General features: G+C 45.4%; 1 protein-coding gene across 1 annotated transcript in view; it reads right to left on the reverse strand.

Moving 5' to 3' along the window:
- LOC127577453 (transcription initiation factor TFIID subunit 4-like) overlaps positions 1-12,653 on the reverse strand; it is a 282,848-nt gene extending 270,195 nt beyond the window's left edge. Inside the window, exon 1 of the mRNA XM_052028677.1 lies at positions 11,336-12,653. Coding sequence (XP_051884637.1) covers positions 11,336-12,653 — 1,318 coding nt within the window. The remainder of the gene's footprint in view (positions 1-11,335) is intronic.
- Positions 12,654-16,180: the final 3,527 nt, after the last annotated feature.

The following is a 16,180-nucleotide window of genomic DNA, read 5'->3' on the forward strand; positions in this document are numbered from 1 at the left end:
TGCTGGAGATACTCAGCAAGTCAGGTGGCATCTGTGGAAAGAAAACCAGTCGACATTTCGACCCTCACAGACCTAAAACATTGACTGTTTCTCTTTCCACAGATGCTGCCCAACTTGCTGAGTATCTCCAGCATTTTCTGTTTTTGACCAAATCTCGCCAGCTGATTTATAATTTCAGTGGACTAGGAAGTTGCAGATGAGGAGATTCAACTCTTCTGGAGGCAAAAGGGAAGAATGACTTGTGACCTGAGGATTGTTGACAAGATTGCTTTATACAAGAAACTTTTAAGAATGAGGTGATCTCAAGTTGTACTGATAGGAAGATGATTAGAAGCATCCACAGATGCATGACGCCAAATAAATGGATAGTTAAAATTGTTAGGAATTCAGGAGTTATTGGATTATGTGAATATAATTCAAACAAGAACCAGTCTTCAGTCCTTAACGTAAATTGCAAGCAGTAGTCAGTTTGAAGTTAAAGGACAGTCCACAGGCTGCTGGCCCACATCAGGGGGCTGGCTGCTCAAGAGATGGTTTGCAAAGTGACCATGAGACGTACTTGCATGCATTAGCCAAACATAAAACAATGGAGGTATGTTAATTTGCCTACATCAAACCAGGCAACTACGGCTAAGTTATTTTCCACCATTGTGTCGGAGCTCAAGGAAGCTTGCAGACCGGACTGATATTGTCACCTAGCACATCAAGCATGGTCACAGGCATTTTTGATCAATCAATAGTTGGGATATTTGTGTACTCAGAGAGTCAACCCACACAGCATTAACTCTGGGTGTTTGGGATCTGTCCTCAAAAGATTTTAGACCATCCGGTGAATTATTTTGTCCCAGCAACGGTGTGTGAACATTGTCTCCCCCATGTAACTCATAAGAAGCATTGTCAGACTCAGATATTGAAGTAAACAATGTTAGTGTAGTCATTGAAATTGTATTGAATCACCTTCTGTTACCATTGTCCCGAAGAGTATAAAATCCTGATATACTTTGAGTTTGAGAGACTCTACTGAGAGGGTCTCCAAGAGAATGTCTGCTTGTCGTGATGAATAAAGACTTTCACATTCACCAGTTTCTCCAGTGACTTGGTCACAGTCACAATATATAAATAAAAGTACACATAGAGACAAGCATTTGTTTCTGTCTCATATTTGAAACATAACCTCTTATTCAGAGCAAGCATCACCTTTAAGAATATACCCTCTACAATATGCAGCAAAAGAAGTGAAAATTAAATTACTTGGGAGTGAGAAAAAAGTTTTGCTTCTTAAAAAAATGAAAAACTCAGTGACAGGAAGGGAGAAGAGAAAAGAATCTTCACTTTTCCAGCTCAACAAATTCATTTGAAATCTGAAGTCTGAGTGAGAAGCAGAGCCAAAATGTTTCCAGAGTAGAAGCACACACAAAGCAGTGAAGCTTTCTGTTACAAGGTCACTGTGACTTCAGCCTACTCAGCATCAATCTCCACCCCACCCCATTGAATGCCTCCAAGTCCTCATTACATTTACAAGGACCAGACATGAGAATGAGACCGTAACATGACAACTCACTGAAGGCAGGTTTATTCCCTTGCTAGCCCAGAACTTACAACTTCTGCACAGGTTGTAAGGGGTGGTGGTGGGGAAGGGTGGTGGTAGGGCATTGGGGGGTGGGGGGGGGGGGAAGAGAAAGGGAGAATAGAATTTTATGCCAAATATAGCAGCGTTTTTGCCTCTTGCACCAAGATCAGTTAACAAAGGTCAGATCTATGAAAACTCAGACCTTGCTGAAACCCATTTCAATACCCAGTCAGGCTGTGTACATACCCAAAGCCATTCCAGTAACTCCCAAAAGGAACACGGCTTCTCATCAGGGATCACAATCAATGATGGACCTCCTTGTCCAGTTCTTCATGCTCTGCTCATGCCTCCCCTCAGCACCCTCTGTGCCCACCTCCCATCTGTCCATTGATGACTCACCCGAACCCTCAATGCTTCTCACGTTAATGCTTCCCAACCCCACTTCCACCTGCCACTGAGCAACAATGACTAACCAGACTGATCTGAACAGCAATATTGACCTTGTTAACGCACAGTAACTCACAATAATGCACTGAAGTGCACTGAATAAAATAACCCAGCTTAACTATGCTTGCCTATCAAGGTGTTTGGTTCCCATAAGTAGGGGAGCTGGGGTGGGCTGCTTTGCAGATGAGATGATCTTATGATAGTTAGAGTCAGAGCACGGAAACAGGCCCTTTGGCCTAACAGGTCCATGCCAACCAAACTTCCATCTAAACTAATCCCATTTGCCCACATTTGGCCCATATCCCTCTAAGCCTTTCCTATCCATGTACCTGTCCAAGTACCTTTTAAATGTTATTGATGTACCTGCCTCAACCACTTCCTCTGGCAGCTCATTCCATCTACTGATCAGCCTCAGGTGAAAAAGTTGCCCCTCAGGTTCCTTTTAAATCTCTCCCCTTTCACCTGAAACCTATGCCCTCTAGTTCCCTAACCCTGGGAGAAAGACTGCGCGCATTCACCCTTTGCCCCTCATAATTTTATACACCTCTACAAGACCACCCCTCATTCTCCTACACTCCAATGAAAAGAGTCCCAACCTCCTCAACCTCTTTCCATAACTCAGTCCCTCGAGTCCTGGCAACATCCTCGTAAATCTCCTCTGCACTCTTTACAGCTTAATGACATCTTTCCTATAGCAGTCAAGTTCTTCCTTTTTTTGTTCTTTATCCAAACCTCATTATCCCTCAACATCCAGGGTTCCATATACTTGTTACCCATGGCTTTTTATCCTTATAGGAACATGTCACAGCTTCTGATTTCAGCAAAGTTATCTGGAGGATGAACGAGAAGGGGCGAGCCGCTTCCTGCACAGGAGCAAAATCAATCTGCAGCTCAGCTTTGCATTATTTCTGTGCACCATCTGATGAAGTGCACTGGCCAAGGTCTGGGAAGAGAACACCCTCTTATCCTCGTGTTCATGGAGCAACAAGGAAGAACGTTAGTCAACACAAACTAAGAAATGATAAATTGTTCACAGTGCAGCATCTTATGCAGATCCATGCAAACAGATGAGAGACTTTGCCTTTCATTGGATTCTTACCTCTGAAGCAAAAGGTTATGGACTCCAGCTCCAACTCAATGACAATAGGTGTATAATCCAAGCTAACTCTTCTGGGCAGTACTAAAGCTACAGGGGTGGAGATACGGATCTTAAACTGTCTTATTGGAGGGATTAAAATGATCCTCCAACTCTATTTGAAGTGCAAAATGTTCCTCGAATAGAGACCAATGATTTTCTCTCAAACATTACAGACAGAAATAAAGCAAAGTAACCTCTCATTGATCTTGGTTTTTTATTTAGCAGCTTGCTGTACCACAGTAACTACACTTCAGAAGCACCGGTCACTGTGTTGCACTTGGAGTTGTCTGAAGTTTGAGAAATGCAACAACTTTCCACAATTCATTGTTTCGTATCTCCAGAACCCAGCGAAATTCAACAACAATTACACAAAGGAAGGAAATAATGATATGCAAAATGCTGGCAATTATCCATTTCACTGCATGCTGACAATAAATTCAGTGAATAATCTTCATATACAATGCCCAACTTCAACTGCAGATCCCACAGCATCAGGCATTGACCACAGTGTGCCAGTTTGTCTGACCCACTAACCACCAGTACTCCTACTCCCAGGCTCTTTTGGACTCCCTTTCACCTGACTATTGCAAATTAACCCAAAGGTAAATGGTGCTTTTCTTTTATTTTATCTGTCTTGTCCACAACTCATTCAATTTTTTTTTGAAGTCCATGCACAATTTAGGTAACACTTCAGTTACACTGTATTTAAACAATCACTGAAGACACGACCTATACTCCCCTGGAAAATTACTAGCTTGAGTTAATGGCTGAGCCACAGGTGGTGTGCATGTGAATGAAGTTGAGAGCAGACCGAGCTCAGCTCTGACACCCCTTGCGAGTAAACAACCTGCTCCATGTTCTCACTGACACCACCACAAGTGATCTTGCTTATAGTGCCTTTAAAACTGGTAGATGTCCCAAGGTGCGTCACACAATTATCAGGCACAACAAAGAAAATTATGGGAGATAATTGAGCTTGACCAAAGTAGGAGGATCTATTCAGTGTCCCAAAGGTAGGGCAGAGGGGTGAGCGTGCCCCTGCTAAACCTCTGATCTGAATCATTAACGGAGAGAATTTCAGGGTTTTGAGTCAAAACTGTGAAGGCAAGGACACCGGCAGCAGGGAGAAGAAACCAGGCATGCACAATAGGTCGAAAATTTTTGAAGATCACTGAGCAGCCATTCGAGAAGAAACGCACCCCAGTTTCAAAGTAAAGTTTACTAACAAAGATGTTACACCAAAATCTAAAAACCCAGGCAAAGTTGAATTCTCCACATTTCCACATCAATAGGCTGAATATGCTGACTGTAAATAGTGGCTTGCATCCAAGTACTTTCTGGACAAGACCCATGGACAGTCCAGGCACACGTCACTCTGCTCCAACACTAGATTCCAAATGGAGCTACAGAAGCCTTAAGTCCCACACCACCAGGTTCAGGAACAGCTATTTCCCTTCATCCATTCAGTTCTTGAACTAACCAGCACAACTCTAATCACTACAGTTTAGCAACACTAGGAGAACTTTGCACTAAAATGGACTTTTTTTTTGTTCTAATTGTGTTCTTTCTTGTAATTGCATTTTATTTATTTTTAGTTTATGTTTTTCTTGCTTATCTGATGCTATGTGCCTGTGATGCTGCTGCAAGTAAGTTTTTCATTGCACCTGTGCACACATGTACTTGTGCTTCTGACAGTAACCTCAACTTTGAATTACAGAGTATGGACGTATTGGCATTTCTCAGCACTGAATGGGGATGCCAGACCTGGAGTGTAAGTGTGACTGTGAGAGTGTGTGGGGTGGAGGGGGTGTGAATGACACCAAAACAAAGTCATCTTTACATGACATCCACATGATGCATTTGCAACAGGTGTTTCTATCCATCAGCAGCAGGAACTTTGATTGGTTTTCTCCCCCTTTCTTTCATTCAAGGACGCAGATTCCAAATGGAACACTAGGGAGACCAAACAAAATAATGTGAACAAGACGACATCCTCAGAATGAAGTCTGTGCTGCTTCATGCATCAGCGTTGTCATCCATCACCAGAGCACATTTTCACAGACCTAATGTCATTGTTTCACGTGCCCTCACACGGAAACTCACAGCTGCACAATGGTGAAAATCCTCCTCCGCAGGTGGTGATGTGACAACTTCACAACATAAACAGGTTGCCAGCTTCAGGAAACTAAACTCCAGCACTACTGCACATCGTACATTCTCATACTGTTAAGTTTCAAAGTCAAAGTTCAAAAGTCAAGTTTACTGCCATATGCACAAGTACATGTATGCACAGGTGCAATGAAAAACTTGCTTGCAACAGCGTCACAGGCACAGAGCATCAGATACACAAAAGTCACAAGAAAACATAAAAGGATATTTCATAGGTTAGCTACTGATGCTCGTTTCCCTCGCTGCCTCTAATTTGGTCAGCAAGGTCCCCACGTTCATTCCAAGTGCCTGCATTGAAAGCAGTGAAACAACTATACACAATTAGTATCAGAGCTTCTTTGTTAAGGAGGAGAGCATCTTCAGCAGTCACTACTTTCTGCAAGGACAAGATTGGAGCACGGTAGAATAACAATGGTGGGGAACAGCAGTAGTGCAGTGGTAACATTACTGGACCACCAACCCAGAAGCCAGAGTAATTTGAAATTCATTTTGTAAGTTTTCTATTTCTGCCTGACTATACACAAAATCAAAAATGTGCAATTGTATAAACGATTGAATACAGTAAAACACTCCCAGGAAAACTGGGATGTGATCTGAAGCTTGGTGAAAAGTTGATTTTTAAGGTGCGTGTTAAAGTAAGAGAGACGTAGAGATGTCTCCTGAGGGGGGGGGGGAGGTGCGGGTCCCAGAGTTTAGGGCTTTGGTAGCTGACAGTACTGGTGTCGTGATGAAGACAGCGATAGACAACATTCAGCCTATGGGAATGGTGGGTTGTCACCATTCGCGACTCACATTTCCACATATGCCCACTGCAAGTTTGGCTCCAGATCAGCGAGATACTGTGCAGCACTGCACCGTTCTGCCAAGAACGCAAGTTCTGTCCTGAGAAATGTTCTGACCACTAGCTTAGCCATTCCCCAAAACTTAACTACCAAATTGTCAACAGGCTTTAAATGATACAGTGGTATTATTCTGAAATCAGCCTGAAATCACACTCTGGCCCTGGAATGGGGCCTAAACTCACAGCTTTGTGACCAGAGGTCAAAAGGCATCCACCGAAACAAGCAGATGTTGCTTGCTCTGTTCAGAGTTGTGATATGGCAACCTCCAGCAGAAATTCAATCTTGAGAAACTGGCAGAAACTTCTGCCAACAAAAGTCGTCAGCATCCACCAGGTGGCTCTGAAACTTGCCCACATTTTAAATACTAAAGAGATTGAACTTTAGTTCTGTAACTTGCAGACACGATAGTGTAGCAGTTAGCGTAACGCTTTACAGCGCTAGTGACCCAGGTTCAATTCCCACCGCTGTACAGGAGCTTGTACATTCTCCGTGTCTACGTGGGTTTCCTCCGGGTGCTCCGGTTTCCTCCCACATTCCAAAGATGTACGGGTTAGGAAGTTGTGGGCATGCTACATTGGCACCGGAAGCATGGCGACACTTGCGGGCTGCCCCCCAGAACACTCTACGCAAAGATGCACTTAACTGTGTGTTTCCATGTACACGTGACTAATAAAGATAAAGAAGAAAAGCCCAAGCCAGTAGATACACTCAGCATTCTCCAGAGCATTTCTTCTCTCAACATCATGTCTTGGTTGAGCATTGCTGCAGATGGAACTTGGCATCAAACAAAATACATACAATTCATACGCATCTAAAGGCTTATAATTACAATGGTGACACCTACACAAAGGTGCTGCATTTTCAGTGTGCTCTGCACATTACAAATGACCACAATAATCTAAACAGCAAGTCCGGATGCTCTCCAAGTATTTCACACAATTTTTAGCAGTCATTGAAACTGTGAAATTAGATTAAAAGGAATGCCACCAGATTTGCCACCAGCACAAATCATTCACACACCGCAGCTGAGTTGGCATTATATGATACAAACACCGACTCATGTCAGCCAACAATTCTGGAGACAAAAGCAACAACCTCCAGCACATCAAAGTGATTGTCCTTCACCAGAATAAGTTTTCACAGGTCAGCGTACAATTTGTTCAAAGGGAATCAGAACCTAGACCAACTGTGTCTTTGCTTGACAGCCAAAGGATTGATTACCACACCAGGAACACTGAGACCAATTCTCAGGAAATCATGGAATTTGAATCACAGAAGACCACCCAGCACATTTATTTTGAGCTATCCCTTCACTGTAGTACTCATCCAATTCCACATTTATCCTCCCAACAACTCATCTCCCTTTACTTTAATTACTTTTTTAAAAAAAATTATTTGCCTCTGATTTGGACTTTTCATAATTGTACTAACCTCTTAAAAAGGAACCTCTGCTGCTCCTGAGGAAACAGTCAGATTGCCATCCTTCAATAATAGATCTCCATTTCAGCACAAATAAACTCATTCAATGCACAGACGCGCGTGCGTACACAGACACACGTGTGCACGTGCAAACAGTTTTGCTGCAAACAGCAAGATGTGGAATATTTCCCCCCAGGTCTGCCTCACACACATCAAACCAGGAATGGAAATGAACTTTCCAAACTTCTAAATGGAAGATCATTCACCCAAAGTCAGAGTAAATTCACATGACCACTTCATGTTGTCTAACTGGTGCCCCCAGCTAATAACTGGACACATAGCGACACAGCTTGTAACCCTGGCTCAGTGGTACACTCTCTTACCTCTGTGCCAAAAGCATATAAGTTGAAGACCCCATCCACAGGAACGTTGACACTCTAGAAGCATGAGTGAGAGAATAGCACACTTCTCAAGAGCTACCTTTCAGATGAGAGGTTAAACTGAGACACCTGCCCACAGAGGTTTCTCAAAGAACTCATTGCACTAATCAGAGATCAGGATTGTTCATTCCCATCACCCGCAAATGTTTAACTCAAACAAAATCTGGTCATCATCTCATTGCATGCTGTGTGTTTTATGCATTACAGTAGGCAACATCACTTCAAACAAAAAGCATTTCATTAACTTAGGTGCCCTGAGGATGTTAGACACAGCATAAAAGCAACTTCTTTCACTAAAATTATGCGCACTTCTACCAATTTTGTTGCAACTTTTCGGACAGACAAGCAGTGTGCCCCTTGTCAGTAACTGCTCCCCAATGCTGGCTACATTTTTCACCTCCACTCTTTCTCCTTGGTCACCTTGTGTGCAAGGAAACAAGATGATGAGAATACTTCTGGTGAAATGTCACACACAAGTCCCAGCCCTGATGAATCATCAACGGTTAACGAACTTCTTACTTGTATCTTAAGCACCAAAATGCAACATGGAGCCTGACTACATCAAGCTCACCACTCCTGACCAAAGACATTACAGCATGTTACTCATTTTAATGATATTGGATTTAATAAATAGAATCCATGTGCATTTTTATTTTGACTAGGTGATTTTTTTTTTGATTGGCTGCTATTAATTCCTCAAATTCCACCCTGAACAATCTATACGGCAAATATTCACATGGAGTAGGGGCAAAAGGGGACCTAGCAAACATTGTCCACCAAGCTAGTCCCAATTTCTTGCGTTCGGCCCATATCCCTCCAGGCCCCACCCCTCCATGTACCTATCCAGTGCTTCTTAAATGATACTGTTGTACATGCCTCACCCACTTACTCTGGCAGCTCATTCAACATACTCACCACCCTCTGTGTTGCCCCTCAGGTCCCTTTTAAATCTTTCCCCTCTCACCCTAAACCTATGCCCCCTAGTTTTGGACTCCCCTACCCTGGGGAAAAGACTGTTACTGTCCACCTTATCTCTGCCTCTCATAATTTTAAACACTTCTATAAGGTCGCCCCTCATTCTCCTACGTTCCAAGGAATAAAGACCCAGCCTGGTCAACCTCTCCCTGTAACTCAGGCCCTCGAGTCCTGGCAACATCCTCGTAAATCTTTTCTGCACTTTTTCCAGTTTAACCACGTCTTTCCTATAACAGGGTGACCAAAACCGTACAAAAGTGCGGCCTCACCAACAACTTATACAACTGCAACATAATGTCCTAACCCACACTCAATGCCCTAAGTGATGAAGGCCAGCATGCTAAATGCCTTTTAAGTCACCCTACTTATGATGCCACTTTCAACAAACTATGCACTTGTACTTCTTGGTTCCTCTGTTCCATTACACTCCCTCATGCCCTACCATGCATAGTATAAGTCCTATGCTGGTTTGATTTTCCAAACTGCATCACCTCACACTTATCTGTATTGAAATCCATTTGCCACTCCTCAGCCCACTTCCCTAACTGATCAAGATCCCCCTGTAATCTACGATAACTTTCTTCAGTATCAACACCTCCAAATTTTGTGTCATCTGCAAACATGCTAATAAAGCCTTGTGCGTTCGCATCCAAATCATTTAAATAAATAACAAATAACAATGGTCCCAACACAGACCCCTGTGGCACAGGCCTCCATTTCGAGAAACAACCTTCAACCACCATGCTCTGCTTCCTACCTGAGCCAATTTTGAATCCACCCAACCAGCTCTCCCTGGATTCCATGGCACCTAACCTGCCAGACCAGCCTGCCATGCAAGACCTTGTTGAAGGCCTTGCTAAAGTCCAAATAGACAACATCCACTGCCTTACCCTAATCTACCCTTTTGGTTACCTCTTCAAACTCTAAAAGATTCTTCAAATATGACTTCCCATGCACAAAGCCATCTGACTCCTGCTAATCAGACTCTATCTTGCCAAATGCTGGTAGATCCTGTCCCCCAAAATTCCCTCCAGTAACTTCCCCACCACTGATGTCAGGCTGACCAGCCTGTAGTTCCCTGGCTTGTCCTGGCATCTGATGTGCTCATTTTGTCAGCTACATCCGGCACACTTCTGCACCCAACACCGAATCCCTAATTCCAGTTACAATCTCAGCCCAGACTCTCAACTGCACCAGCCAACTGCAAGGTTGTGTTGATCATGGAGTAGCAACTTGCCAGGAGAGCACCGGTCTGGACTGAAGAAATTCCAGACCTCTGGAAGATTCCAATAAAAGATAGGTAAATCTTGCAAGATTCAGTGTGGGGAAAGCAGTGGCCATCCCATTGTATTTGTCCTTGTGACAAATGGCACCATGAGCGAGGATGAAAATCATCATGTGGCTCGTGGGTTCTCAAATCTCAACCTTACCAGTTCAATATGCTGTGAAGAATTTGACTGTACATAGATCATAACTTTATTAATTTTTATGTTAGTTTCTGGAATCTAGGTATCACTGGCAAGACCAACATTTATTAGCCAGTTCTAATTATTCTTGTAGTGCTGAGCCGCCTTCTTAAATTGCTGTGGTCCTTTTGGCAAAGGCACACACACACATTTCTATTGGGGAAGGAGCTTCCGAACCCAGCAACAATGAAGGAAGAGCAAAATAATTCCAAGTCCAGATGGTGCACATTTTGGAGGGGAACATACAGGTTGTTCAGTTCAGTGTTGTCCAATCTAAACTATTCATAAACATTTTGGCTACAGGAACCTCATATGACAAGATAAGATATCTATTAGTCACATGTACGTCCAAACACAATGAAATACATCATTTTGTGCGGTGTTCTGGAGGCAGCCGCAACTTTCCTAACCCGTACGTCTTTGGAACCGGAGCACCCGGAGGAAACCCACTCAGACAAGAGGAAAAAAAAATGCTTACTTAGAACTCACACAGTGCTGAAAATTGTAGTTCATGCATGTTCATTGACTTAAACATTAACCAACATTAAGTTCAAAGTAAATTGTTCACTGATCAAAAACTGTACCAACAAAGGAACAAGTTAAAATTGCGAACCCGAAGGCACAATCAAAAACAGTTATTACAGAAGAATTAAAATGACGTGCCTGGCACTTGCTTCTTTTGAAGATTAAAATTAGCCACGTTTAGATCCCTAAATCGCCACACCTGGCTAAGTGCCCAATGTAACGGGGAATAATGAGCTGAAGAACAAGCCGATTCATTCTTAACCATCCTTACTCAACGAATACTCAGAATTAAAGAATTCTTTGACCTGGATTAAAATAAAAACTGACATTTCAACAGCACTCACCGGACGGGATGGTGAATCCAGAAGCGAGCTGCACTGTCGGTTGATACTGTGGGCGGATGATAAACTGTGGGGCGAAAATACGCTGAGGTGGTCCCATCCCAGGGCGAGGAGGCTGCAACCGAGCGGCCGATCCCTGGACGGTGCTTTGGGTGGACGCGACAACTTTTGTGATATGAGGCTGTGTGATCACGTTCACTGAAGCCTTTGGCAAAGCATTAATACTGAGAGTGCTGCCGACGGCAGAGAGAGTGTTGGTAACCGTACATTGGCGTGGATTGCTCGAAGGGTTTGTGACAGGGACTGTCACTGCCGTGTTGTTTAAAAGGCTGAGGGTAACAGGCTGAGACTGGGTGTGTAGAACAAGCTTTGTCTGTGATGTGGAATCTGTGTTGGTGGCTCCGGGGCTCGAAATTGGATGGCTAATAAAATGTGTCACTGTTGTACCGGGACGGATGGCGCTCCTTGACCCAACTTGCAGCAGTCCAGAAGCATTGACATTATTGAGGGGGACGACCCCATTCTGCGATGACACGATGCACGAAACGCTGTTGGCGCTTACAACGTCTGCAGGCGGTCGGTGCAGTGCAATGGTAGGGGTGCCGATGCTGCCACTAGTCTGAGATGCAGGAACGAACTGAGGAGTCAGGGAGCCGGTTTGAGTTGAGTTGCAAGTTGAGCTGCTGCTGGTGGCTGTGAGCTCAGTCCGGGCACCGGGGCCGGGGTGGCCGGTAGTCCCGGAGATCGGGAGGTGGTTCCCGGTACTGTGGGGGCTGCCAGGGGCTGGAGCGGGGAGGCTGCCGTTGCCGACCAGCCCGTTGACAGTCTGAGGGAGGGGATGGGGAGTCTGGACTGGGGCGGACAGCGGGGGCTCAGTTACCGTGGCCAGGCCGAGGGCAGCAGCGCTGTCCGCGGAGCTGGTGCTGCCCAGCGCCGGGTTGCCCATGACAACGGCGGGGGAGCTCGGAGGCGGCGGTCGGCGGGTGCCCGGGGTCTCCGCAGCCGGAGCCCGGGCTCTGTCCGAGGAGACGGCGGCTCCTGGGCTGAGGCGGTGGCCGGCGGGACGCTCCCGGCCGAAGCCCGAGGCCGGAGCGGCGGCCGCCGCCTCCCCGAGCCCAGATGGCGCCATCCCGCCCAGACGCTGCTGTGCATCGGCCGAGGCGCTGCCCGCTGCCGGGCCCGGCCTCCCGCTCCCCTGCGGGGATGCCCCGTCCCCGCCGCCGGCCAGCTGCCACTCGAGCGATCCCACCAGGTCGCTGACCGCCTTCTCGTCCACCTCTGACAGGAGCAGCTCGGCCAGCGGGTCCGGGCCCGCCGCCATCTTCCCTGCGCTGGGACACCGCGCATGCGCCAGCTCGGCCCCGCCCCCTCAGTCACCGAGCGTGGCGGGAACCTCGGTGACCTCAGAGGCCGGAGCCCCGCCCCCCGGGAATCCCGGGCGCCGCAGGTGTTGCAGCCTGGAGCTGCCGACAGCGTGCGGGAGGGTCGGCGGCTGCTGAGAGAGCGCATTGCAGCTGTTGGAATCTGCAGCAACAAGCAATCTGCTGGAGGAACTCGCTGAACTCCAGCAGATTCCTCGTTGAGAAAGAAGTGGGGAGCGGTGAGACAAGGAGATGCAGAGAGAACTTGGGACAGGAGGGAAATGTGGAGGGAGAGATACAAGGACAGAGAGAGGGGAACGGCGTGGTAGGCAAAAGGCGGTGAAGTACAGACAGGATAGGGAGAGAGGAAGGGACCAGAGGGTAATAGCGACAGGGAGTGATTGAACAGAGAGGCAGAGAATGGTGAGAGAGTGGATACGCGAGATTGCAGATGCTGGAATCTGAAGCGAAAAAAACAGTCTGCTGGAGGAACTCAGTGAATCGAGCAGCATGGGGGGGGGGGGGGGGGGAGGAATTGTCGACGTTTTGGTGTCGAGACCCTGCATCAGAACTGAGAGTAATGGGCATAGAGATTAAATATAGGTAAGGAATACTGAGAACAGAGTCTCAGAAGTATTGAGGACGGGAATATTCGGATAGGAGTATAAGGGAAGATGCTGGTTGAGGATTGAGGCAGAGTGATTGGCTGAAGGGAAAGGGAGGGAGAGGGATTAGTGTGGGATGGAATAGTCGGGACTGGTGATGCAAAAAGTTTGAATTCATGAAAATCAAAATAAAAACAGCAGATGCTGTTAATCAAGGATGCTTGCTTAGCCCTAAGCACAGCTCAAATGCCACCTATAAATTTGCCGATAACACCACCATTGTTTGTAGAATCTAAGATGATGATGAGAAGGCGTACAGGAGTGATACAGATTGGCTGGTTGAGTGGTGTCGTAACAACAACCTTGCGCTCAGTGTCAGAAAGACCAAGGAACTGTTCGTGAACTTCAGGAAGGGGAAGTTGGGAGAACACACGCCAGTCGTCACTGAGAGGTCAGCGGTGGAAAGGGTGAGCAGCTTCAAGTTCCTGGGCGTCGCATCTCAGAGGATCTATCCTGGGCCCAATGCATCAATGCAATCATGAATGCAGCATGCCAGCAGCTCTACTTCGTCAGGAGTTTGAGGGGATTTGGTACGTCACCAAAGACTCTTGCAAATTTCTACAGATGTACAGTGGAGAGCATTCTGACTGGTTGCATCACCACCTGGTACGGAGGCTCCAATACACAGGATCACAAGAGGCAGCAGAGGGTTAGAGACTCAGCCAGCTCCATCACAGATTTTGAAAGGATTGGGCTCTTTAGATAACAGAAAAAAAAGGGGGGGGGATGGAGATGTTTCAGGTTGTGGTATCAGATTCAAGGTCAGAAGTTAGGGTTGATGATTTGTTAGATGTGAAGGATGCTGGGGTGAAAAGTTAGGACAAGAGAAACCCTATCCTCGTAGGTGGGAGAAGAGGAGATGAGAGCTCTGGCTTGTCAGTAGGGTTGAAGCCCATGGAATAAAATGGGCCATGGAAGTGTAATGAATAGAGAGGAGGGGATTTACTAGCTGTGAAACAAGGTCACTATATTATTCCAAAGGTGAAACCAACTGTCGAATCTAAACTGCTGGCCCAGATTCAATAAACTAACTATATAACAAATCTGAGAGCTGTTCTGAAATGGTTAATATTAAACCAGCTGTTAGTTTTACTCACTCTCTGTCAACATTGTAAATTGCTGACACCAAACTTCTCAATGGTTTATTAAACTCAATGTTTACAAACAGTGGAAGGATAGTCCAGCATTGGGAACTTTGACTGGAAGGTCATCTTGGGCTTGAAGCATGGGAGAACAGTGGTATTTTTTCATGAATTGGTATCTGTTGAACCCATTTCTGTTTGCTTTTCTTTGCACAACAAAATGTTGTAAATCATAAATGTAAAAGAAATCTCTCATTTGAGGAAGATGTGGTGATGAAAGTGACGGGAATATTCTCATTCTGCTCCCCTCCCAGACAACGATAAAACAATTCACCTATAATTCCCTACGTTGACAGCACAAAGTTCTGAGCTGCTTCAAGTGCTTAGAAAAATGAAATTCCCAATAACAAAACTGATAAAGTTAATGGGGAACAAAACTGATAAAGTTAATGGGGGAAAAAACCTGATACGAGTTCAAGCTGTAAAAGTGTGAGGGCATCTACTTTGGTCTTAGAAACAACATTTGGTTAGGTTACTTCCAATGAGAATTTTTGAAGAGCAGAACTTTGTAATATCCAGGTGCACAGATCACGATCTATCCTATAGAAGCCTCTCATGATTTTACATACCTCTATCATGTCACCTCTCAGCCTTCTTTGCTGCAGGGAAAACAGACCCAACCCATCCAATCACTTCTTATAACTCAAGCCCTTCAATCCAGGCAATCTTTTCTGCACTCTTTCCAGTTTCATCACATCTTTCCTGTAATGTGGTGATCAAAACAGCATTCAATACTCCAAGTGCATCCTAACCAATTTTATGTGCAACTGTAGTATGATGTTTTGGGCCCTGTATATCAGGAAAGGTGGGAGTCCAGAGAAGGTTCACAAGAATGATCCCAGGAATGGAAACTTAACATATGAGGAGTATTTGATGTCTCTGGGCCTGTTCTCTATGGAGTTCAGAAGGATGAGGGGGGATCTCATTGAAACCTACCAGATACTGAAAGGCTTGGTTAGAGTGGATGTGGAGAGGATGTTTCCGTTAGTAGGAGAGTCTAGGATCCAAGGGCACAGCCTCAGAATAAAGGGATGTCTCTTTAAAAATGAGATGAGGAATTTCTTCAGTCAGAGGGTGGTGAATCTGTGGGATTCGTTGCACAGAGGGCTGTGGAGGCCAAGTCATTGGGTGTATTTAAGGCAGAGATTGATGGGTTCTTGATTGGTAAGGGGATTAAGGTTTACAGGGAGAATGGGGTTGAAGAAAAAAAATCAGCCATGATTGAATGATGGAGCAGACTCAATGGGCTGAATGGCCTAATTCTGTTCCTATATCTTATGGTCTTGCATCCCAGCAGTGGTTTGGCTGATCTTGGAAAGCATGCCATACACCACCTCCACCACCCTGACTACCTGTGTTTCCATGTTCAGGCAACTGTGTACTTGTGGCCCCACATTCTCTCTGTTCAACAACACTCCCCTGCCATTCACTGTGAATGTCCTGCCCTGGTTTAACTTTCCAAAATGCATCACTTTGCACTTGTTTGAGTTCAATTCCATCTGCCATTCTTTGGCTCACTTTCCCTGTTGGTCGGGATCCTGTTGGAGCCTTAGACAACCTTCTTCACTGTCCATAATGCCATCAATTTTGGTGTCATCTGCTATAAAGAGAGAATTAAATTTTCTGGAAGTGATATTTGATTCCTCCTTAGTATGTGCAAAAATGTGGATAGAAGCGTAG

The sequence above is a fragment of the Pristis pectinata genome, chromosome 13 (genome assembly GCF_009764475.1).
Source record: "Pristis pectinata isolate sPriPec2 chromosome 13, sPriPec2.1.pri, whole genome shotgun sequence".
NCBI lineage: Eukaryota > Metazoa > Chordata > Chondrichthyes > Rhinopristiformes > Pristidae > Pristis > Pristis pectinata.